At 44.1% G+C, this 26349-nt stretch overlaps 1 protein-coding gene across 5 annotated transcripts in view; it reads left to right on the forward strand.

Moving 5' to 3' along the window:
• Nucleotides 1-26349, forward strand: part of LOC141269164 (phospholipid-transporting ATPase ID-like) — a 231312-nt gene that overhangs the window by 128513 nt on the left and 76450 nt on the right. For all 5 annotated transcript variants that reach the window (XM_073680385.1, XM_073680386.1, XM_073680384.1 and 2 more), the window contains one exon: nucleotides 12940-12998. In XM_073680385.1, coding sequence (XP_073536486.1) covers nucleotides 12940-12998 — 59 coding nt within the window. The remainder of the gene's footprint in view (nucleotides 1-12939; nucleotides 12999-26349) is intronic.

Below are 26349 nucleotides of genomic sequence, written 5' to 3' on the forward strand. Positions count from 1 at the left end.
AGTCATGAAAATACAGAAAAATCTTTAAATGAGAAGGTGTGTCCAAACTTTTGGTCTGTACTGTATATATTTGGCTGGTTGCTCACAGCCTGAGTTTTTTGTCTATCACATCTTTTGTATATATAGTATGTGACATGGGTGTTTTGTAACTGATTTTAACTTTTATATGCAATAAAAGTTTGGAAATTGTTCTAAGCAATTTAAGGCTCCATTTAAAGCATCCTATGCATGTGAAATATTCAGAGGCTAATCTGTGTTGTAAATCGAATGCCCTTTATAGATTCAAAAATTTTTAAACATGAAAAATATAAGATTTTGGAAGGTATATGGACTCCAGGGAGTCTGCACCACTTATCACAGGTAAGGATAAGCTATAATCTCTGGCAATGATGGAGGGCATGTCTCACTTTGTAGTTAATATGTAACTCGCCATACATTCCAGTTTGATGATATAAGGCTGCAGGTGACTTCTTGTGAATCACACGTTACCTGCGGTGTAATGGGAGGTCATCCATACCTGCAGGCTCCTGTGTGCTGTATGAAGCATCACATTGTGCCCATAGTCATCTATGAGCTGGCTGTAGTAATGGGGTCCTCCAGACACAGCGTCCTGAATGAATCCCCCCTTCCTTAACTCAGAATTCCCTAATATTTGAAAAACAGACACCCCCAGGAAAAAAAAAATCATTTTCTGTTCCCGCCAAATATGTTTGGTTATTGGATACTTATGTTCCAGCAGATCTGTCACTTGCCCTATGGTGCTTGTACTGGTGTTACTAAGCCTTTATTCTTACACCAGGGTTGTCATCCGTCCAGAAATTCCAGGACAGTCCGTAATAATAAGGCACTTTTTTGCCCATTACTGAAAAAAAAAAATGTAAGCGTCCGTGATGAGGCTAAAGAAACTTTTACAAATTATTTTGACTGTAATTATCATCATTTTACAGTGAATGCAGCTGATGTCTTCATACCAGAATTATGGTCTGAAGACATGGATCACTTATAATCATAATCATTAATTATCGTTTTCCAATGTGTCTGTAAAAAATACTATCTGTCCCTGATTTTTTGATAAGCTGTTCAGAAAAAAAAAAAAGTCAAGTTGGCATCCCTGTTTTATCCTTGTTATTATTGTAGTGTTGTAGTGTTATTATTAATTCTTGGCTCTCAGCCGCCTTTGTTCTCCTGCCTGAGATGTCTATATTTCATCACGAGTCAGTTATATTTATAGAATGAGTTCATTATGAGTCTACCCTCGGATATTTAATTTATATATATTTTTTTAATTTATTTTACTTGTTTATTTAGCGCTATTAATTTCCAGACTACAGACAATTAGACATCAGAAACATATATGGATCAAACCAATATACACATTGTATGTATGCTTTACCCAAATATTATACCCTAATACTAGCATATACAGTAGTACCAAAATCTGCTTCCATATAGTGCTGCCCATATGATATCCAAATACACTACCATATAGTGTCCACATAACAAAGCCATATATTTCCAATATAATAATGTCAGTCAATGACCAATTAATGCTATCCAAGTAATAGTGCCATATACTAACTACGGTATATAGCAAAGGGGTGAAGACTGAAGTCTTGGTATAGGGCAGTAAAGGTTTTCATTCTGTAGGTTTATTTTGTATATTTGTAATTGTTTCTGGGGTTTAGTAAATTAAAGCAGCACTCCCATAAAAGTTTTTTATCCTCTTAATATATTGCAGTCATCATATTATATAGCGCTGTGTACTTACAATTGCTCATTTTCTTTTCTACCCAGATAATTCTTCTCTTTTCCATTAGGTCTATGACATTTCGTGATTGAAAATAGGCTAGCTGAATTCTTCTAAGCTCTATGTAGAAACAGGAAATCAATTTTCCATGTATGAGTCATAAGTCACTGCAAAAGTCCCTGGCAGGGGGAGAAGAGAGCAGCTGGGTCATGAGTTGAGGAGGGGAATGATAAATGCTGGGACAAGAGACTTCCTGGTTCTACATAGAGAAGAGAAAAGAGAAGAATTAGCTGGGTATAAAGGCAAAATGAGCAATTGTAAGTACACAGTGCTGTATAATATGATGACTGCAATATATTGATGGGGGTAGTCTGGGAGGAACGAGTGGTAGGGCTGAAGATTTGTTGTACTAAGGAAGTAAGAAATGTGAAGTGCTATGCCCTATTCCACATGTTACCCTTACCACCTGATGAACTTGGACTGACCAGTAAACGTTTGCTTGTTGCAATGAACTTGGTGTCCCCTGAATTGTATGTGGGGGCTCCTGAGGATGGAGGCCTGGAGACATCGGAGGCCTACGGCCTACAAGGGAGTGTGATGCACCCCACAACTGACAACACACTGGGACTGGGACATTGTTTTCCTGTAAAGTGCCAGAGCGTAACCGGACATCAGCTCGGTCATGACTACCGCTCTTGGCACCCTTACACAAGGCATCATGAAATCTGGAAATTACCAACAGATTTTGGGTCGCAATGTAGTGCCCAGTGTCAGAAAGCTGGGTTGGTGCCCTAGGTCATGGGTCTTCCAGCAGGACATTGACCCCAAGCATACTGCAAGAAGCCCCCAGAAATAGATGAAAACAAAGCGCTGGAGAGTTCTGAAGTGGCAGCAATGAGTCCCGACCTAAATCCCATTGAACACCTGTGGAGAGATCCTAAAATTGCTGTTGGAAGAAGGCGCCTTCAAATATGAGAGACCTGGAGCAGTTTGCAACAGAAGAGTGGCTCAAAATTCCAGTTGAGAGGTGTAAGAAGCTTGTTGATGGTTATAGGAAGCGATTGATTGCAGTTATTTATTCCAAAGGGTGTGCAACCAAATATTAAGTTGAGGGCGCCAACAATTTTGTATAGCCTGTTTTTGGGGGTTTTGTGTGAAATTATGTTGTTTTCTCTTTTTTTTTTTGTGTTGTTCCAATACAAACACAAGAAATAAACGTGTATAACATGTGTAACTGCAATAATTCTCTGGGAGAAATACATTACTTTCTGGAACAATTTCAAGGGTGTCAACACTTTCGGCCATTACTGTATGCTCCTGGGGCCCATGGCTGCCCATGGAGTGTGCCATGCTTGTGGGCTTGCCCCAAGAAGCCACATGTTGGATACGATGCCGGAACTGAGCACTTTGTTTCCTCTTAGGCTATGAGCCCACGTAGCATTTTTGTAGCGTTTTTACGGCTGCGAAAACACATGTAAAACCGTCTGCCATGCAAAGCCATGTGAATTCAGATGTGTTGCGCACATGATGCGCTAGTTAGTGTGCTGAATTCGCATTGCGTTGCAAAACGCAGCATGACCATTTCTAAAGCGATTACGCTGCAAATTCGCGGCCATTGGGGAACATTGAAACACAGCAAACCCGCAGGTATATGTGGATTTGCTGCGTTTCAATTAAATTCAATGGCCACGAATTTGCGGCGTAATCGCGGTGCGTGTGGTACCCGGGATGAAGAGGAGACTACAACTCCTCTTCATCCCGGCTACCTTGCGGTGAAAAAAGAAATAAAAAAGTTAAAAATAAAAAAAACCCTGTATACTCACCTTTCCGGTCTGCTCCCGGCCGCGTCCCCTCTCCTCGGCGTCCCTCGGTGTACTTGCAGTACCTGCGGTGACGTAATTTAGTCAGCTGATGGTCACGTGACCGCTGACGTCAGTGGTCAGATGATGGTCGCGTGACCATCAGCTGACTAAATGACGTTACCACAGGTCCTGCCAGTACATCGTGGGACGCCGAGGAGAGAGGATCGCTGCCGGGTGGAGACTGGAGAGGTGAATATAAGTTTTTTTTTTATTTTTAACTTTTTGATCCTTTTTTTTTTTTACTTTAGATGCAGCATTTAAAGCATCTGAGTTGGTCACACAATATAAATCCATGCCAGTTGCATGGATTTATATTGTGTGACCAACTTGTCAATCACTTTTCCAAGTGATGCTCAAAATCGCTTGGAAAAGTGCTTGAAAAAACGCATGTAAAAACGCTGAAAAAACGCTTCTCTCTGGCAGAAAAAACGCATGTAAATCTGTTTTTTTTCTGCCAGAGAGAGGCAAAAACGCTCTGCATCAAATCTGCTACATGGGCACATAGCCTCAGACTTCCGGCTTTTGATGATTTACGCTGAACTCCAGGAACTCACCATGAACTTTTTACACTTTGTGTTTTGATATGATTGATTCACATGGAGTGTTGCTTTGTGAATTGAGTGTGAGAAGGGAAGAGCGCTCTTTATAAGTGAAGGCGTTCCTGATGTCTGTATAATTTAGGGGAAGGAGCGGCTCAAGACTGCTCTCCATCACGGGGTGAATAGTGCATCTCATGTCCTGTATGTCCACACCCTGAGACCCCCACTTCACCAATACTGTGAACATCATTTTAGGGTACGTGCACACAGCTTTTTTTTGTGCTGGTTAAAAGTGCCGTGCTTTCTACTGGAAACCACATCAGAAAACGCTCTTTCTTTGGGAAGTTTTTGGAGAAGTTTTTCGTTTTCTGAAGTTTTTCCAACTGTTTTTGAAAGGTTTTTCCTGCAGTGTATTTTGTTTTTGATTGGACTTTGGAGCATTTTCCATCAGAAACCTCTTTAAAGAAGTGACATGCAGTTTATTCTTTTTTATTACCACCAGTGAGTTTCAATGTCTGAACTTGAAAAAAATGCTCAAAAGTCTAAATAGCGGTTTTATAAATTGGAAGAGTCGTTCAAACATTTTTAAAGCAATTTTTCTGCCATCTTTTGGAGCCGATCTGCTCCAAACGAGTCCTCAGAAACCTCTGTGTGCACATACACTCTCAATTTTATTCTACATACAGTGTTTAACTTTGTAAATATGGTGCTTTACATTATCTGATAAATGTTATGCTTTACGCTCTAGTTACATCCAAAGCTGCATTTAAAAAAGCTCTATTAATTGACAAGATGCTGACCCTAACAACTGTCTTCTGCCCCCTGTTGGATCATGTTTGTACATGGCATACTCTGTTATGGTGAAGTGTGAGAGATACCTGAGACCAGTGTTTCTCAAGGCACAGTTTAGGTAGCACAGGGGTACTCATCTCAGATTCAGGCCTGCCAAGCTTAAAGCCCACCGTCCTGCTGCCCCCTCGGTCATCTCCACTCTACAAGTGGGGAAGACCTGTATGCTGGGTGGGAAGTGGGGAGGTAGATCTTGCCAAGAGTCTATACAATGGCATAACTAAGTCTGATGGGCCCCAAATTCAAAATTTGGACCTGGGCCCCCACCTGCAATTAGGTCAGATGTATGGAACCTTATAGCGTTCTAGATCCTATAAACACATGCAAGTTTGCCCCCCATGTAATAATGTCCCCCGACCTGGTTGCTTCCTGTAATAATCTCCCTTGTTATAACCCCTTCTTGTAATAATGTCCCCCATCCTTGGCCGCTTCCAGGAATAATGTTCCCCATGCTTGGCCCCTCTAAGGAATAATGTCCCCTATCTTGAGCCCATTACAGTAATAATACCCCCCCATCCTAGGCCCTTCCAGTAATAATGCCCCCCATTCTGGGCCCTGTGCTATAACAATGTCCCCCATCATGGGCCCCTTCCTGGTATAATGTTCCCCATCATGTAATAATATCCCCCAAGCTGGGCCATTTATTTCATAATGTCCCCCATCCTGGGCGCCTTTCTGGTATAATGTCCCCCATCCTGGTACAATGCCCCCCCCCCCCCATCCTGAACCCCTTCCTGGCATAATGCCCCCATTCCTGGGCCCCTTCTGTTCTTCTCCAGGACATAATAAAAGGAAACAACCAATTATATTTCCTTTCCCCCACTCCCACGACATGTGCTGTCCTCCTCTATAGCTGGTACAGAAGCCGGCAGCTGACTTTGGTGTGCCAGCATGGGCAACACTCAAAGCCACTGCCAAGTGCCACCCTACACAGGCAAGCCGACGTCTGTTGCTAGCCTCTGATTGGCCAGCAGCGTGTATTGCAGTGCAGGGAGCCTGCTGGTCTCTGCGCCGCTATATATTTCAGCCAAATGTGCGTCCAAGGACACACAACCAGGTGAGATTGGCACTGGTATCGTCGGGCACCCTTCCTGCCTGGGTCTAGTCGCGGTCGCAGAGGGAAGGCCCGTGGGTCTATAACTTTATTCAGGACGTCTTCTGTGAGGAATGTATCCATTTTTATATCTGCTGAAGGGAGCCATAAATGCCAATGGTAACTAAAATGGGCGAGGCATAAGGAAAAATTTTGTGTGACGCACCCCGCTTTTCTTCCCTTATTCTGAACCAAAGACATGACTCAAAGCCAGATCCGTCATGTGGAAAAAAAGATGGGTGCTCTACTGAATGTAGGTGCTAAGAAGTATTAACATGACTTCAATATTGAGAGAAACTTCGGGACTCAAAAATTGTGATAAAAGAAAGTTTTTTATTTATTAATGACTCAAAAATGAAAAACATATATATATTTCTCCAACATTTTGGCTGTCAATGCCAGACCTGTCAGTTTGCAAACACCAATACTCGTTCTCAGGTGCTGCAGCTCATCTCCTAATGATATGAACGGGAGCTGAACTGCAGTACCTGAGAACGGCCACTACACAGAGCACCGAGCTGTGCTGTTCTGACTGTGCACATGGGTCATGGTAGGAGCTCTGAACAGCTGATGGGTGGGGGGTGATAGATCACCACCAATCTGACATTGACTGCAGAGGTCAACCTTTTAACCCTTACCAATGATGGCCTTTCCACTGTGCTTTTTCCAAATAACACAAAGGGCAATCAGAGACTTTGTCTGTAAATGGTGCGGTGTCATCCACACGACCTCTTTCACCTATAGTGCAGTTCATCGAGGTTCCAACATGGTGTCCTACATTTTGATGGGAAAAATTGATCTGTATGCATTTAGAATTGATTACTTCCTTGGTGGTTCTCAGCTGGAATTTGCATAAACTCTATGTGCTTAATAATCTTTATTTTTATATAGCACTAACATATTCTGCAGCGCTTTACATACATTATCGTCACTGTCCCCATCGGGGCTCATAATCTAGATTCCCTATCGTATGTATTTGGAGTGTGGGATGAAACCGGAGAACCTGGAGGAAACCCACGCAAACATGGGGAGAACATACAAACTCCTTGCAGATGTTGTCCTTGGTGGGATTTGAACCCAGGACCCCAGCGCTGCAAGGCTGCAGTGCTAACCACTGTACCACCGTGCCGCCCATGGATTAACTAAGCTTCATTTAAGGTTCTCAATTGACACTTCTTAACTTTGGGGGTACCTAGCTTGTGAAGAATGAAAAACACATTGCTTAGGCTGTGTTCACACGTTGCTTTTTTGCTGCGTTTTTTTTTTTTTTTTTGCTGCTTTTTTTACGTAAATTTATGTAAATTTTAAGCTGCGTTTTACAGTACCAGCAAAAGCGATGAGATTTCAGACTTCTTGTGCACAAACATTGTTTTGTTTTTTTCCTGAAAGAATTGGAAAACTGCTGAGTTTTTTAAAACTGTAGCATGTCACTACTTTCAGCGTTTTTTCGGCGTTTTTTTCACTTATAGAAAGCGGTAAATAAGTGCAAAAAATAAGGCTGTGTTCACACATTACGTTTTTGCTGCGTTTTTTTTCTCCAAGCAAAAAAGCTGCTTACAAAAAGCAAGTTTTGCTTTTTTTTACTGCACTTTCAGGATCCCAAAGTTCAGCTTTGCTTCCACTACAGAAGCATGAACACAGGTTACCAATGCAAGACATATGTGAATCCATAAAACCATTTTCGAATAAAAGGCAATTTGATCAAACTATTTAGTGAACAAAGATTTTTATGTCTGAAAAAATCGTGACTATTCTAAACAAAAAAGTTCATATGAGCTCATGAAAAAATACACAATTAGTAATTGTCAATTACAAATGTAACAGTGGGGTGAGGTGAATTGTTCAGGAATAGTTTGTCTAAGACACAGGCAGAGCATTGATTTTGTAGGACACTGTTTACTTTTACACTTTGGTCAGCCCTTGTGTTGATCAGGTATTGTTCAATTTCACACCTTGGTTGGCCAATGTTTACTTTCCATCACTAATTTAATTAAACTGTACTAATCCTAAACTGCCATTCTCAACTGCCATGAACACCAAGATATTATGGTTTAAACTTGGGAAAATCACAAAAATAAATGGGTTTCACATACTGCTTGTACTTGCTTTATTTCACTAAAAATGCAGCAAAACCTGATACCTGCGTTTTTGGCTGCATTAGACCACTCTAATTTATATGGCTTAGTTATGGGACTGGTCTGGATGACTTTTTCAAGTGAACGATAATCCATACTGGTGATCTAACTTTCATGTATTCTGAATATGCTGTAGTTTTGGATATGATTGGAGTATGTGATTGGCTTTGGGGGCTCCACTTCACATCTGCCCCTCATGGATGGACATGTTTGTGTTATTTCTTTTATATGAAGCTGCTTTGCCAGTTAATAAGTTAAGTCAATAATTTTTAATTAAAGAAAACAGCCTCACACTCTGAATTCTTACAGAAGCTAAGCAGCAGCTGCAGTATAATCCTCCCCCGGAGAGTGACGGGCCCACATTATAAGACGTGGTATTAAACGCTATGGACACCTTTACACAGAATGTTTTTTTATTGTTTATTTGCTTCCTAAATACAAAGTTAAGCAACTTTATAGTCTCCATTAAAAATGTGCGATCTGCAGAAATGTTCCAGGAGCTTCCGCTCCTGCTAGCTCTGTGTTCCCCCTTCCTTCTCTCAGTGTTGGGGCAGGTGGACATGACCGTATTTTTCATCCAATGCTATCTGACAATACATTGGATCGCACTCGGACCAATGTTAGTCTATGGGGCCGTGCACATGTCCAATCCCCAAAAAATCACATCATGCACGATTTGCATCCTATATTCAGATCGAACTCAGCCATGCAAGTCAATGAGTGCGTGGAAAACATACGACTGCAATCGGATGACATCTGAGTGCAGTCTGATTTCCACGGACTCACAAAATGGAGAAGATGGAGACATTTGGAGATGGAGTTTGATCAGAGTGTCATTTGCATAATCAACCCCATTCTCTTGAAGGAGAGAATCTACAGCCTTCTGCACCTGCCCACAGATCTGGAAATCATAGTCTGAGTCCAGACCGTGATATATGAGCATATATGAGGCTGTTGAGTTCGGGTCAGGAGACCTGCGACTAGTCCATCCATCATGGTCCGCACTCAGATCATGATTTTCAAAATCATTCTTAGTGATAGCAGGAGGGAGGGAGAGGTGTTGTCCACAGATCTGCAGTGGACAGGGGAGACAGGATCTTGGAGGGCAGAGAAAACAAGTTGTTGACAACAAGGAAAGCAGAGTACTAGAGCTGCGCTGATTAGAGATGAGCCAATAGATTCGTAGGACTCCATGGCTGCTGGACAGGAGCACGGTGAACCACCTTACCTGCCGGCATCTCCAGCTCCTGGTATGATGACATGTGCGCGTCATGCAGCAACAATGGCTGGCTGATCAAAAGAGGAGCTGTCGATGCTGGCAGGATTCCACTTAAAAGAAAAACAATGTATACTCATCTCCTATAATTGGTGCCATTGTTTCCGGAGGGTGACATGACATTGCCCGCTGCAGCAAATGAGAGGCCGCTGTTTGGCTGCAGCCTTTACTAATTCATCAGTCTGATCAAACAGTGGCCCCTCATAGGCTGCATCCAGGGGTGGATTAAGAGTAGCAAGGGCCCCGGGCAGTTTAGAAGGCGCGGGCCCCCCACCCCACACACCTGATGTATCACGTGACATGTCACATGATCCCCTGTGATAGATCATGTGATAGTTCACGTGAAATTAATTTGGCACAATATTAATTATAATAATTTTTTTTAGGCTGTGTGCCCACTACGCGTTTTTTAAGCGTTTCCGCAGTGGCAATTCCGCTGCGGAAACGCTTAAAAAACGCTTGGTAGAAGGTCTGCCATGTTCCCCAATGATAATCCGCATGTGCTGTGCACATGCTGCGGAAATTTCCGCTGCGGATTATCATTGCGGAAAAATCCGCAGCACTAACAATTATTTTGCGGAAGCGCGGCGCTTTCGCCGCCATTGACTTGCATGGAATCCGCATCACTGCATCTGTACACGCGGAATCCATGCGTTTCAATGTGCGGATGGTACCCGGGTTTGGAGAAGAGGAGACTCTCCTCCGGACCCGGGTACTATAGAACCTGTAAAAAAAAGAATAAAATAAAAAATAAATATTATACTTACCTTCTGATGGCCCCCGGTGTCTTTATCCGATGCGTCCTGGCTTGCCGCCAGCTCGCGATGGTCTGAAAAGGACCTGCCGTGACGTCATTTAGTCATGTGACAGGTCACGCGACCGCTGACGTCGGCAGGCCATCAGAAGGTAAGTATATATTTATTTTTTACCATTCTTTCGGTCACACTATATAAACCCATGCTGGTTGCATGGATTTATATAGTGTAACCAAGTTGTCAAGCACTTTCCAAGTGATGCTAAAATCGCTTGGAAAGCGCATGATAACCCGCATGCGAAATCGCATGATCAAAACACTTCACATCCGCATGTCCCTGGCAGGAAAAACGCATGTACAATCCGCATGTACAATCCGCATGCGTTTTTTCTGCCAGGGAGATACAGAAACGCTCAAAAAAAATCCGGAGCATTTCTGTATCGTGGGCACATAGCCTTACATTAATTGTATGACTCAATATTGAGCACACGTAGCCATCTATACACAGCGGAAGGCTGCACGTAGCCATCTCTACACAGCGGAAGGCCGCACGTAGCCATCTATACACAGCGGGAGGCCGCACGTAGCCATCTATACACAGCGGGAGCCCGCACGTAGCCATCTATACACAGCGGGAGGCCGCACGTAGCCATCTATACACAGCGGGAGGCCGCACGTAGCCATCTATACACGGCAGGAGGCCGCACGTAGCCATCTATACACGGCAGGAGGCCGCACGTAGCCATCTATACACGGCAGGAGGCCGCACGTAGCCATCTATACACGGCAGGAGGCCGCACGTAGCCATCTATACACGGCAGGAGGCCGCACATAGCCATCTATACACGGCGAGAGGCCGCACGTAGCCATCTATACACGGCGAGAGGCCGCACGGAGCCATCTATACACGGCGGGAGGCCGCACGGAGCCATCTATACACGGCGGGAGGCCGCACGTAGCCATCTATACACGGCGGGAGGCCACACGTAGCCATCTATACACGGCGGGAGGCTGCACGTAGCCATCTATACACGGCGGGAGGCCGCACGGAGCCATCTATACACGGCGGGAGGCCGCACGTACCATCTATACACGGAGGGAGGCCGCACGTAGCCATCTATACACAGCAGGGAGCTGCATGGTGCCATCTATACACAGCGGGAGGCCGCACGGCGCCATCTATACACAGCGGGAGGCCACACGGCCCCCCTCCAGAGACAGCAGGAGGCCGCACGGCGCCATCTATACTCGCAGGAGGCCACACGCAGTCACGCACACAAACATATACAGACATATACATACACGCATAAACACATTTGAAACACAAAAATACATATAAACAGACATCACACAATGATATCTGCCTGCACACACATACATACACACACACACTCTCTCTCACACACACATACACACACACACCATCCCCCGGCTCGGCTCCAGTCCTCCTGGCTCCTGCTCCTCTCCCGTGGTAAGTAGCAGTGCAGGCCGGGCGCGCACTGCGTGACGTCACAGCTAGGAGACACGGCCGCGCACAGGGCCGTGTCTCCTAGCAGTGACGCGGCCGGGCCAGCACACAGGGACGTTAACTGCTGCAGTGCTGGCCCGGCCGAAGAAGAAGCAGCGGCCGTGCACTGCTGCTGGGGGAGTGGTCCGGGCCCCCCCCCTCCGCCACTGTCTGCCGGTATGTGCCGCGGGGCCACACATATAATGAGGGCAATCCGGCCATAGTCCCCCCGGGTCCCCTGGAGATCCGAGGCCCCGGGCGGTAGCCCGGATTGCCCTCATTATAATCCGCCTATGGCTGCATCAGAGACGGGACACAACAATATCACATCATGCTCCGATAGCAGCATCGCTGGAACGTTGTCGCTGCGGGTGGAGGGTATCCTTCATTTTTATATTGGAGTCCTGAATTAATTACGCTGGAGTTGTCCACTAGTGGACAACCCCCTTAAATACGCTGCCTCTTAGCCTGATAGTGGGACACATATGTTCATGGATTGGCAAAAATCATACAGAAAAGTTACAGAAACTACCTCAAGCCCATAATGCTGCAAAGGTTTTATTCACATGCTGTGAATCGGATTTCTGCACCTCTCCTCCTATAAAATTCTGCAGCAGCCAAAATGCATTTGTGTGAACACAACCTGTCAGCAACTGTAAATATTCTTGTTTACATCTCGAGGCAGAATACCTATATAGATCTAATACTTCTCACTGCTGAGGGTTTGTTTTAGTTGTATCCAACTGAATTCCCTGTGAGATAAACTTCTTTGACTCCAGGTCTGATATAGTTTATTGACACTGAAACATTGCAACAAACTATCAGAGCAGGAGAAAGATTTCATCTTCAGATGTGTTTAAGTGGCAGAGTAATTTCTATAACGGATACAATTGTCACAAAGCTTCAGTCGTGAGAAGTATTACAAAAAGTGTTATTTTGACTTTGGATGTAAACAATTATGTTCCTATTCAGTGATAGCAATCGTGCCAAAAGTGAGAAGTGAAACACAATTTATCATAGAAAAGTTGCGGAAAGTTTTTTTTATACTTATTTTGCTTTTACATGAAATGGAAAATTATCTATAAATAGGCAAAATGAGCAGCCATGAAAAGTCTTAGTGGATTTTTTTACTGTTTAAATTTAGGGATTTCTTATCATTTTATTTTCCCTGTTACAGAAAAAGAGAGGCTGCTGCGAGCAAACGACCGGGAATTCAACCTCAAATTCAAGTATGCGGTGAGTTCACGATCATTGTGGGAGATTTACTGAGCAAAATGCTCCCGGGTTCTGCCATTTACCGAAAACATAATTGTGTGAATTTATCATGTGCTTTCCTATTTTCTACACAAGAGCGGGGGCTAAAGATATATGAAATCCAAAGAAAATATTGGTGTACATGTACTGTAGCCATGAAGAAAAATGTGCCTAAGATGCCCAGACTTGTACCAAAGTTCTCAATCCATGAATGTCATTTTTTAATAATTCTTGATAAATCTCAGTTTTTTCTTCATTGGAATGAATCGATTCTCTGGGCGCTGGTCCAGTGGCCACAATAGTACTACGTGCCACGTAGACATGAGCCCTGCAAACTGCTTCCTATCCCCCTGCATCCCGGCTTGGTGCAACGTCGTGCCGCAAAGATGATGGCCGTCTAATCAAAAGAGCATAAGAGATGCAGTCAGGTAGGAGGCGGTTTGCAGGGCTCCCTCAAGGGGACACGGAGTACTAATGTGGCTGCTAGACAAGCGTCCTTCAAATTGATTTGCTCTTTTCTAGTATCGGGGTATGTCCTCCTAATTTTTCTATGAAAGTTCAACTGCAAAATTTGCGTATCTTAGATACGTATTTTGATACGGATTTGCTGCAAAATTATTGCAGATTTTACCCTTTGGTTTACAAATTCTATCATGTGTAAGTCCATCTCTATAGTAAAGGCTGATACATAGGAAACGCAGCAGAAAAGACAGCAAGGAGGAACGCAACTAATGTATGAACTAGTGATGAGCACAAGTGCTCGTTACTCCAGTTTGCCTCGGATATGCATCAGGCATCGCAGGAGGTAGAGTGACATGTTTGCATTCCCGCTACGCCTGACATAGATAGGCAATCCCGGCATGTTTTGTGGTTGTCTAACAGCCGCAAAACATTCGAGGCGGGGACGCGAACATGTCACTCGAACACCCGCGCTATTCGGTGCATACCCGAGCACCCGAGGCAAACTGGAGTAACGAGCACTTGCCCTCATCACTAGTAGGACCTCCAAATTGTGGAACTTTTCAGTCCTCTTCCTATTCAAAATGAGATTGCCTTTAAATTGGGCTTTCTTGGTCTTTAATGTTGATGGTTTACCCTTATGATCTGACACCGAGCTAAGGTTTTGGCGCTTTGTTTCTTACCAGACAAAGCACCATACATTTTAATGTGGTTGTAGCAGGTACTTCTGATGAGTCCTATTTATTTGACTGGTACGAAGCTGCCAGGTCTGCTGGCTGGCACTGAGTGGGCACTTCATTCACTAGAGTGCTGTAGCCCCCAATTCAGCTGTTCAGTGGGGCGTGGGAGCTCAATCCCCACAATCAGATATTGATGATAAGTCACCTTTATTATAGATCCATAAAACCACTCTAAATTTACCCAGAGCCCTCGGCTTGGTGTCCAGTTAGGTCCTCCGTGGCAGCCGGTCTTCATTTTTGTGCCCAGCTTCCATAGTGCTCACTAGGTCAGATGATTATATGACATCACGGTGCGACACACGTCATGACATTGCAGATGCCGGGCTCAGAAGTGAAGACTACCAGCCATGAAGGACCGAACCGAATGCCACACCAGGACAACAAAAATCTAATTTCTCCTTTCTACCCCTAGGTTGATGCAAATTAGCGCAGACTGCTCCCCTTTCGTGGTCTGATATGAGGGTAGACACTTTAATGAAACTTAAGAAACTTTTTAACGCAAAAGTAAGAATCAGGTTCTTTTTAAGGGAATATGCTCCTCAATCATCCGTAGAAACAAGTTACATAAAGTTGTTTTTTTTCGTGGACTCACACGCCTCTTAATTAAAAGCTAGTTATTAAAAGGCATCAGAGGGGCACTACAGGGTATTAGGCGGATTATTTCAGGCCACAGGCTCCAAGTGAGGATTATTATTTATCCAATTATTTATCTACTTGTTGTAATGACACAGGCTTCTAATATATGGAGCCACATCATAAAACCGTGCGCGGAGGGCGGGGAAATCCGCTAATTCCTGACATAGTTGTGGAGGATTGATGACAGGGATTAGACGTCTGTGCAGCCGTGAGCCGCCTCTGAGATACCAGGAGGTGATCGTATCCAGAGCAGGACACTACTGCACCCAAATTCCAGTAATCCAGGGGCCACATAACAGGAGATTATAAACCATTGTTCATATTTTTTTTTCCGCTGGGTCCAAGGTGCTTTCTTGCTTTGGGAAGTTCGTAGCTCAAACTCCATATTACTAGTGATGATATTATCAATGGTGCCGACGATGGAAGTTCTAATCTATCCTTTCTGTACTTTGCCAATGTTTGGAATGTCCAAAAACTGAAGAGCGCCCCTGTGGACCCTTCCAGGGTCACATTTATGAAACTTTCTACAACAAAATCTATCCCATAGAAACTAATCATATAAAACAAAGCACATCAGCCATAAATTGTCCTGCCTCCTAATTACAGAGCCACTCACATGTAGATCAGGAAAGCAAACTGTCAGTCATTACATGTCTCACACTGGGAACGCCCCCTTTTATTTAAAATAAGCTGTGGAGACAGGTTGTCGGGTAGATCTATTTCCGGCCCATAGATCTTAACAGCTCATTTACATATTAAGAAAAACGAAAAACTGGAGGAGATCGAGTATACGGCGTAAATAGAAAAAGCTTTATTAAATATCGAAAAATCACATTAAAAAGTGTGAATTACAAATACATGTGAGTTGCGGAACGTATCAAAAAATAGAAAGTAGAAAAGGCGGCCAAAGTCACACTGCAGCGAGGGAGAACATACAGACTAATACAAAAGGTAATCAAGGAAAAAATCCTAAAGTAGACCATCAATAGAAATATTCTCCCAAGGTGCAGAAATGACAAGGTTTACATGAAAAATGATACACTGAAATTGGGAGCAAGGAGTCCATTACTCCAAAGGTCAAAGAGAGTCTGGATACAAAATACATATACAATTAGCTTAGAAACATGAGGCATTCAGAAAGCACCCAGCATATACAAATACTCTATATAAAGATAACTCACCAATATAAATCGCCTCTTGATAAAGCGATCTACGCGAAACGCGCGTCGAGGCTTGCGGGCCCTACACCTGTTTTCTCCTGCCTTGCTAGTTTACCCTCCTGTCCTTTCTGCCCCTGGTGCTTATATTGGTGAGTTATCTTTATATAGAGTATTTGTATATGTTGGGTGCTTTCTGAATGCCTCATGTTTCTAAGCTAATTGTATATGTATTTTGTATCCAGACTCTCTTTGACCTTTGGAGTAATGGACTCCTTGCTCCCAATTTCAGTGTATCATTTTTCATGTAAACCTTGTCATTTCTGCACCTTGGGAGAATGTTTCTATTGATGGTCTACTTTAGGATTTTTTCCTTGATTACCTTTTGTATTAGTCTGTATGTTCTCCCTCGCTGCAGTGTGACTTTGGCCGCCTTTTCTACTTTCTATTTTTTGATACGTTCCGCAACTCACATGTATTTGTAATTCACACTTTTTAATGTGATTTTTCGATATTTAATAAAGCTTTTTCTATTTACGCCGTATGCTCGATCTCCTCCAGTTTTTTGTATCTATTTTCGAGTTGGTTATTTATCATGGGTATGGAGGATAAGTTGTATTTCTTCTATACCTGATACCCATGATATTATTTATGTTGGTCGATTTGTGTATAACATATTAAGAAAAACATTGATTTCTCTGGAATAAGACATCATATCGCAGATATCAAGGTATGACCTGCAGCCCATATAGACGGCTAAGGCTGCGTGCCCACGTTGCGTATTACAAGCGTATATGCTGCGGAATTTCCGCAGCGTAAACGCTTGTAAAACGCATGTATATCCGCACCCCATGGTCCCCAATGGCATTCCGCAATGTCAATGCCCATGCTGCGGATTTTTCCGCAGCGTATATGCTGCGGTCAAAAATCCGCAGCATGTTCATTAATTTTGCGGAAGCGCAGCGGAATCAATGTGCGGATGGTACCCAAGTCTGGAGGAGAGGAGACTCTCATCCAGACCTGGGTACCAAAGAACCTGTAAAAAAAAGAATAAAATAAAGTTTATACTTATCTTCTGATGTCTTCCCGGTGTTTTCCCGCCGTCGCGCTGTTGTCTGAAGGACCTGCCACGTCATTGAGTCATGTGACTCATCACATGACTCAATGACGTCACCGCAGGTCCTGCACACAACAGCGTGAGCCGCTCAAGACTCCGGACGGGGCAGAGAATGCATCGGTAGGTGAGTATAAACTTTATTTTTTTATTTTTTACCATTCTGATTCTTTTTTTTAAACTATTACTTGGTCACACTATATAAATCCATGCCGGTTGCATGGATTTATATAGTGTGAACAAGTTGTCAAGCACTTTTCCAAGTGATGCTAAAATCACTTGGAGAAGTGCTTGATAACCCGCATGCGGAAATGCATGCAAAGACGCTGCAAAGACGCTGCAAAGACGCCTCACATACGCTTCTACCTGGCGGGAAAACCGCATGTAAAATCCGCATGAGATTTTCCCGCCAGGGAGAAGCGTAAAAAATATGCTTCAGTTCCGCAACGTGGGCACATAGCCTTAGAAGAGTTGGTCCTACTGACAGGTTCCCTTTAAGAAGTATTGCATCTTTTATTATACTGTGGTGTATTTTACTACTGTTTTTTAACAAGTGATGTGTTATATTATAGACTGGGAGACTTAGGTGGCGTCTACATAGCGATCGCTTAAAATATTTGTTACTTTTGAGGTTTTTTAGGGGTTTTTTTTTGGTGGGGGGGATCTTCATCAAAAACAACCTCCAAAACTGCTGCAAAAAAGGATTGACAATCTCTTCTTATTCATTTCTATGGGAAATTTAATTTTCTGCTTATATAAAGAGTTTTTAGACTTTTTTATTTTACTGAAAAAGTTCTGAAAATCAAATGTTGGGGGACAAAGTTCCCGTTATGTCTTTGAAGCGTCTGCTGAAGGCACGGTGCAATCAAAAGGCTGCAACAACAAAAAAAGGCGCTTAAAGGGGTTGTCCCCTTCAGGTCATGTTCTTCCCTGCATGCAGTTTGGCATAAAAAAACAATCAGTACTCACCTTTCTCAGGTCCACTGGAGAGTATCTGCTACGGCTCCCAGTCTCTGGTATTTGGTTTGGCTTGAAAAACTCATTGGATTTGTCCAACTGAAAAGACTCAGTGTGAACATAGCCTTAGAGCTTATTTTAGCTCAGGGAGAATTTCTTCCTCCTTAGCTTTACTCTTAATTACTTTTAACTATTTACTGTTGCACTTTATCGGGACTTTTTGCATCTGCGGGTTCTTCTTCTCGTGTTCTTACTTTTTAATGCTTCTTTTTTGGATAGAACTCCATTGCCATCACCGAGCCTAATATTTATTCCCTCCCCCCCCAAAAAAGGACTTTACCGGTGACCGATCCCACACTGTTAATATCTGATTGCACATCGCAGGGTCCTGTAATTCTCTACCAGTGAAATATTCTGGGATCCACATGATATAATCAGCGCCATCGCCATAATACCCGGTGCCCTGGGAACCGCACAGCTCCTCCTGCTTGATACACAGCCCAAGAGCACAGGGCACTGCCAGCGTGGGACCTGGCAATTACAGGGCAAGCAATGGGAGGATTGACTTACACTATGTGTAAATGTTAGCTGTAACTATATAAATCAGCACTGGGTGACTGGCAGTAAATAGATGGTGTATGAGCAGCAAGAGCCGCCAGAGGAAGACTTGTTCAAAAGCAAATATATTTTTTCTTCTAAGCTTATTTCCATTTTTTTAAATAAAATTCCACCTTTAATATATAAATAGTAATTTTGCAAATTCTGTGTTTTACTTATTTTTTGGGTTGTAAACTAATGCTGACCATGCACATTAAGTGAGGGAAACGTCTGACTGCTATCTGTCCTGGGTGCCCCATACACTCGCTCTGTATTCTCTATGAGAGAGCCGCTGCCAATCACCTATGGCGGCAGCTTATCCCCCCACCAAACGAGTGACCGGCTGTTAAAATTCAGCCGGCCGGATTTTTCTCTCCTCCAATATCATCTGTCAGGGAAGAGTCAGGAAGCCCCCCATACACATTAGACTGTATACCAATCCCGCTGAAAGCGACTAACTTTTATCTAATGTGTATGGGGGCCTGAACCTCAATCTATCTGCACCCCTGTATCAGACATGCGGCCCCAGAGCTCATCTCCAATGTCTTGTCTTAATGTTAAAGGGTTTATCTGTGCCGGCCGAGATCTGCACCAGGGACAGCAGACAGGTACTGTAGATAGCAACTACCTGCCTGATAGTACTTAAGTCCATAGTAAAAAAACATAAATAGTCCAGGTAACCCCTTTAATGACTTAAAATTACTTGTGACTCACCGTAAAATCAAGGACTTCTCCAAGGTCTATGAGTCAGATTGTGCTATTTCAACCCTCCTCTAATGATACCAGTACCTACACTTTTGCATATTTTTTTACAAAGACTGTGATGATGCTTTAATGAAAGGGGCTGTCTGGCTGGCTCAGTTTATTATGAGAAGGAGGCTGGCTTGGCTAATGAACTGAGCCCAGCAGCCCCTTCACAGACACACAGAGAGGTAGGAGAATGTCTCCAAGCTGTATCAGTGAGTGTCATGTGGGAGGCTTCCTGTCTGGCCCTGTTCATTATGTATCAGCTGTGATCAAGAAGGAGGCTGGCTTGACTGATGAACTGAGCCCAGCAGCCCCATCACAGACACACAGAGAGGTAGGAGTATGTCTCTATTCTGTACCAGTGAGTGTCACATGGGAGGTCACCCGTCTGGCCCTGTTCATTATGTATCAGCTGTGATCGAAAAGGAGGCTGGATTGGCTAATGAACTGAGTCCAGCAGCCCCATCACCAACACACACAGAGGTAGGAGAATGTCTCCAAGCTGTATCAGTGAGAGTGATGTGGGAGGCTTCCTGTCTGGCCCTGTTCATTATGTATCAGCTGTGATCGAGAAGGAGGCTGGCTTGGCTAATGAACTGTGCCCAGCAGCCAGCCCCCTTCACACGTCACTGACACACAGAGGTAGGAGAATGTCTCCATGCTGTACCAGTGAGTGTCACGTGGAAGGCTTCCTGTCTGGCCCTGTTCATTATGTATCAGCTGTGATCAAGAAGGAGGCTGGCTTGACTGATGAACTGTGCCCAGCAGCCACATCACCGACACACAGTGAGGTAGGAGAATGTCTCCATGCTGTACCAGTGAGTGTCAAGTGGGAGGCTACCTGTCTGGCCCTGTTCATTATGTATCAGCTGTGATCGAGAAGGAGGCTGGCTTGGCTAATGAACTGAGCCCAGCAGCCAGCCCCCTTCACACGTCACTGATACACAGAGAGAGGAAGACTTCCCTGTGTCAGAATAAGCATTTAAGATGTGGTGCTGGGACCAGGGGAAGAGGTCTGAATGAGCAAATTTGATAAATAAAGTATATTAAGAAGGTCAGTTTTATTTTTTTTACAATTCATAAAGGGTAGACAGTATTGTTTTGCCATTCGACAACTCCTTTATTGTCAAATTTGCCCACTTTGTAGTAAATGGAGATCATAGGCCATAATCAGTAATATGCATCATGCCCCGCTGTTCTAACACTGAGTGGTACCGAGCGCTAAGGACGAGAGAAGTGGACATATGAGAGAGGCTCAGACAGGGAAAGTCCTGTACACAGACTGATTACAGTGTACGGATCCTGGCTGAGCAGCAGTTGAAAGCAGCTCCTAAAGGAGCATAAACTGGGCATTGAAAGAGCACTGCAGTGGGTAATTGGGAGAGAAGGAAGCAAAATCAGTTATGAAGTATATTACAACATTTCATAACTTTGCAAGGCCTGGAGAAAAACTAGATAAAGAAAAAAAATTATTAGTTACTCTTAAATATAGAGAATTTCTTCACACTATTGATATCTCTATAGCAGTACCTGACCTTTATTCCTGTCATTAGATTCATGCTGCCCAGACCACAGGCATAAATCAGAGCCTGACTGCACGATTGCTGCCAAGTAAGTTTTATGCTGAAACTCTACTGAGTTTCCGAAAAATCATAGTTTAAAAAGCCCGCCATGGATCATAGAGAGATCTGCCTAGTCTGATGACATCTTCATCCGGCTTCTACCTGCTCTGGTTTAATGACAGATTTCTCCCTCTATACTCACACGCAGGAGAGACCTGTCAATCAACTGGAGTGGGGCGGGGCTGTGCCGTACTGGTCAGTTCTCTGCCTATAGTCCCCGGACGGCTTTTCCAACAGGCTCTGATTCATCCTGTAGTTCAGGCAGCATAAATCTAATGACAGATTCCCTTTATCTGAAGATAATAAAATTGATTATTAAAATGAAACCTGACTGATAAGAGTCTTGTATATAAAATATATATTTAATCTCATGACTCAACTATGTCCTTGTCCTCTGGGATCCTTTTAGATGGGGCATTACTGTTTGCTATTAAACCTGGCTATGTGTAAGGGGTATGATATCAGTGCCCTAGTACATGACCTGTCCATAGCACTGCCTTGCATAGGATGAGATGACAGGTAGTGTTGTATCAGTGCCCTCGTACATGACCTGTCCATACCACTGCCTTGCATAGGATGAGATGACAGGTAGTGTTGTATCAGTGCCCTGGTACATGACCTGTCCATACCACTGCCTTGCATAGGATGAGATGACAGGTAGTGTTGTATCTGTGCCTTGTGATATCACTTTTCGCCCAACATAGCGAAAATAACACGGAGCGTGGTATCAGTGCCCAGTCACGTGGCCTGTCATTACCACCACCCTGCATATAGTGATATAATGGGGAGTGTAGTATCAATGGCACTGCTTATCAATAATCATAAGAATTTATGGTGTTTGGTTCAAAGTACAAGAATATTCTCAAAGTGATATTTCCATTGGTGAATCTTTGCATTGGAAAATTCCCATAAATGGGTGTCAAAGTCAAAGTGTCAGACCGTCTGGGTCCCCACATGTCTGACTGCCTGGATCGCTGCTTGGGTACAGGACTACTCCCAATATGTGACACATCTTTCATCAGAACACCCCTTTAGGGAGGACGTGTCACCAGATCAGAAGTGACCAGTTTTGGCTCCTATTTTATCCCTGCTGATCCACTGAGTATTACGTTTTATATGTTTTGGGGAAGGGCATGGTTCTTAGGGTATTAATGCAGAGTGAACTCGAGACACGCCCCCCAGAATCATGTGATACACGCCCCCTTGGTGAAGACAGTAGAAAATAGGACTAAATAAAAAGGCCCATATCACTGGAACCATATGTGCAAACATTATGTATTTCTGCACCAAAAAATGCATTTATTGGCAGGAAAAACTCTGCGTAAATTACATACTTTTTCAATGCCTTTTTTCCCCATTTATTTGAATGGGGCAAAAACGCTGAAAGAATTGACATGCCGCAGATGTGAAACGGCTTCAAATCTGCATGACAGAGAATAAGCAGCGTGTGCAGGAGACTTCAGAAATCTCATTCACTTTGCTGGTACTGTAAATACTTTAAAACAGTTTTTTTTCGGGGGGAAAAAGCTCTGCAGAAATGTAACTTGTGAAAAAGCCATCAAACAAAGCTAAATAAGGCATACTCAGGGGAGCAGAAGGAACAAAATAAGAGGAGATGCTGCCCACTTTTGAACTGGTGACAGGTCTTCTTAAAGAAGCACTCCTCCTCCTCCCATGAAAATTTTCATCCTCTTAATATATTGCAGTCATCATATTATATAGCACTGTGTACTGTCAGAAGGTCACTGGTAAAATACTGGAGGGGAGATATGTGCAACTAAGGATATTAGCTTCAGTGATATGAACCTGAAAAAATGCTCCAGCAAACTAAGTGCTGAGAGGGGTTAATCGGCCATATTAAGGGCTGTTTTTTTTGTGAACAGCTAAGGAGTGGATGGGAGGCTGTTCACCATATCTCCACCCTGGGGTGTGGTTCAGAACTTAAGATAAATATGGACTCATTCAGTGTTTGGTGTGTCTGGAGATGAGATATCCAGAGCTGTGCTCATGTTAAAGAGAACTGAACCTTGTTTTTGTTCCTCTGAGCAGTCGGATCCTCAAAACCACACAGACTGTATTGTATGCTATTTTGTTTTTCCCGTTATGCCTGAAGGGCCGTATTTGTTTTCCTAATTGTGGACTGGTTTATGCAGCACATTTTTAATAAACCAGGTGAAAACTTAAACAGAAAGTGTTCCTGTGATTACCTCTTTAAGAAGCCGAGTGAGTCGATCTACCAAAGTACTTACAATTGCTCATTTTGCCCTTCTTCCCAGCTAATTCTTCCCTTTTTCATTTAGTCTATAACATAACGTGATTAAAAACTGACTAGCTGAATCCTACTAAGCTCTATGTAGAATCAGGAGGTCAATTTTCCCTGCATGAGTGACAATCTCTGCAAAAGTCAATAGCAGGGGGAGGAGGGAGCAGCTGGGTCATGAGTTGAAGAGAGGAATGATTTTTGCAGGGACACGAGACTTCCTGTTTCTACATAGAGCAGAGAAAAGAGAAGAATATTCTGGGTAGAAAGGCAAAATGAGCAATTGTAAGTACACAGTGCTGTATAATATGATGACTGCAATATATTAAGAGGATAAAAACTTTGATGGGAGGAGTGCTTCTTTAAACCAACAGTCTATAGATACAACGCTACCAAAAGCTGCTGACAGGTCCTCTTTAAAGGGAATCTGTCACATGAAAAAACATTATTACCCTGCAGATATGGGGTTAATCTTCAGGTTAATAGTATTCTGAACCTGCTCGACTCATCGCTCTTAGATCCTCTGCTGCAGGGAAGAAATGAAGTTTATTCTCTCGGCAGCGTTCGGCTTTCAGTCATAGGGGAGGTGCCTGCACGGGTTCAGTCACTACTTTGTGTATAGAGAGTGGCTGCTGTAACCGTGTCCCCCGCACTGACTAACAGCCAGCTCTAATGCTGAGCTGCTGTCAGTCAGTGCCGGGGTGGTGGTTACAGCCACTGCTCTCTATACACAGAGTGGTAACTGAACCTGCGCCGGTGCCTCCCCCGTGACTGAATGCCAAACGCTGTCGGGAAGAATAAAGTTAATTTTCTCCCGGCAGTGGAGCTCTCAGGGCGGGTGCCGGGCTGGTTCCCTTTAAGGAAACTAAGTAGATTATGCTGCACAAGTGCCCACAATCTTCTTCAGGTCAGTTCCCTGACTCCACTCCTACCCCAAGAATAATCATCCCTGCATTGAAAACCAGTTGGGTACGATGTTGGCGCACAGTAGTGCAGTTATAGTGGTTGTTTGTGCACCAGTTTTACATATGAGTCTGAACTTCATGCTGACTTTAGGCTGCCATCTTCATGTATGGCAAGAGTTTACGTGACTGCCCATCATTTAGCGAGGATCTTGTCACGCTGTCTCGGCGTTCAGGAGGTCAGGAGCCTATGCTGACCCTACACTGAGGCCCGGCCTAATCCCTCTACCTGGAGGTACTGTTGATGGTACAGAGGTCCAGGCCGCCAGCGTAAACCTACCTCCTGAGAATCCCTGAACCTCAGTAATCTAGTCCTGAGAAGGACCCCGATCACAACAATTGGGGACAGGACCGTATACGCCAAACACAGTACAAGACGAACGAGACAGTACAAGGGGCAAACCAAAAACCACCTCGCATACAAAAACTTACACCACTACAACGGAGGGAACACCAACGGGTAAGGGGATAAAGAATAAAGCGAGAAAGGGAAAAAACCACACCGAGTACACTTCGCTCCAAACTCCACAATACCACGTATCGCTCTGATAGTCCGCATGAGAAGCTTTCACCGACAACTACCCTATCAGAACGGCAGGTATTTGAAGGAGTCCCAATACTGCAGAATTAACTGCAGCTGGGCGAGGCTGGGCCTCGTCTAGCACAGAGAAAGAGAATTAACTCCCTCCCTGCCGAAAAACACCAAGCACCAAAAACTCAGCTGCGAGAAGTCAGGCTGTGTAATCGCGACGATCTTCGTGGCGACACACCCGTGACAGTACCCCCCCTTCTACGAGGGGCCTCCGGACCCTCAGGGCCAGGTTTATCCGGGTGAGTCGTGTGGAAGGCCCGAATTAATCGGTCTGCTTTAATATCCGACGCAGGAACCCACATCCTCTCCTCAGGACCATACCCCTTCCAATGAGCCAGGTACTGAAGGGACCGGCGATTAAAACGTGAATCGATGACTTTCGATACCTGAAACTCCAAGTTACCATTGACCACCACAGGAGGGGGAGGTAAAGGTGACGGTATCACCGGCGCCACATACCTTTTAAGCAAAGATCTGTGGAACACATTGTGAATCTTAAAAGTAGAGGGGAGGTCAAGACGAAATGCCACCGGATTAATTATAGAGCAGATCCTATACGGCCCGATGAACCTGGGACCTAGTTTCCAGGAGGGAACCTTAAGTTTAATATTCTTGGTAGACAACCATACCCGATCGTTCACACTTAGGTCCGGACCAGAAACTCTCTTCCTATCAGCCATACGTTTGTATCGGTTCCCCATAGTACTTAGATTATTCAGCACCCCTTTCCATATCGAAGCGAGTGATGACGAAAATCGTTCCTCCTCAGGAACCCCCGAAGAGCCCCCCCTACTGAAAGTACAGAACTGGGGGTGAAAACCATATGCCCCAAAAAACGGGGACTTACCAGTGGACTCACTCCGCCTATTATTAAGAGCAAACTCCACCAGAGGTAAGAAAGAAGCCCAGTCCTCCTGGTTCTCTGACACAAAACACCGGAGATATGTCTCCAAACTCTGGTTCAGACGTTCCGTCTGACCATTGGTCTGAGGATGAAAAGCCGAAGAAAACGATAAATGCATCCCCCGCCGTGTACAAAAAGCCCTCCAGAATTTGGACACAAACTGAGACCCCCGATCAGACACCACATCAGAGGGTAAACCGTGAAGCCTTACAATCTCCCCAATGAACACCTGCGCAAGAGTTTTAGCATTAGGAAGAGCAGGAAGAGCGATAAAATGTGCCAACTTGCTGAACCTGTCCACTACAACGAGTATGACCGTTTTACCCGAAGATGGCGGGAGATCCGTAATAAAGTCCATAGACAGATGAGTCCAAGGACGCTCCGGGATCTTCAAAGGTAAGAGAGCCCCAGACGGACGGGTACGTGGGGTCTTAGAGCGCGCACAAACCCCACAGGACGCAACAAAAGTTCCCACCTCACTATGTAAATTAGGCCACCAAAACCGACGCGAAAGGAGATCCACAGTTGCTTTACTCCCTGGGTGTCCTGCCAAAGCTGAGTTATGGTGTGCCTCGATCACCTTTTG

This window comes from Phyllobates terribilis, unplaced genomic scaffold, assembly GCF_046119375.1.
Source record: "Phyllobates terribilis strain yellow unplaced genomic scaffold, ASM4611937v1 Scaffold_1__5_contigs__length_1240528914, whole genome shotgun sequence".
Lineage (NCBI taxonomy): Eukaryota > Metazoa > Chordata > Amphibia > Anura > Dendrobatidae > Phyllobates > Phyllobates terribilis.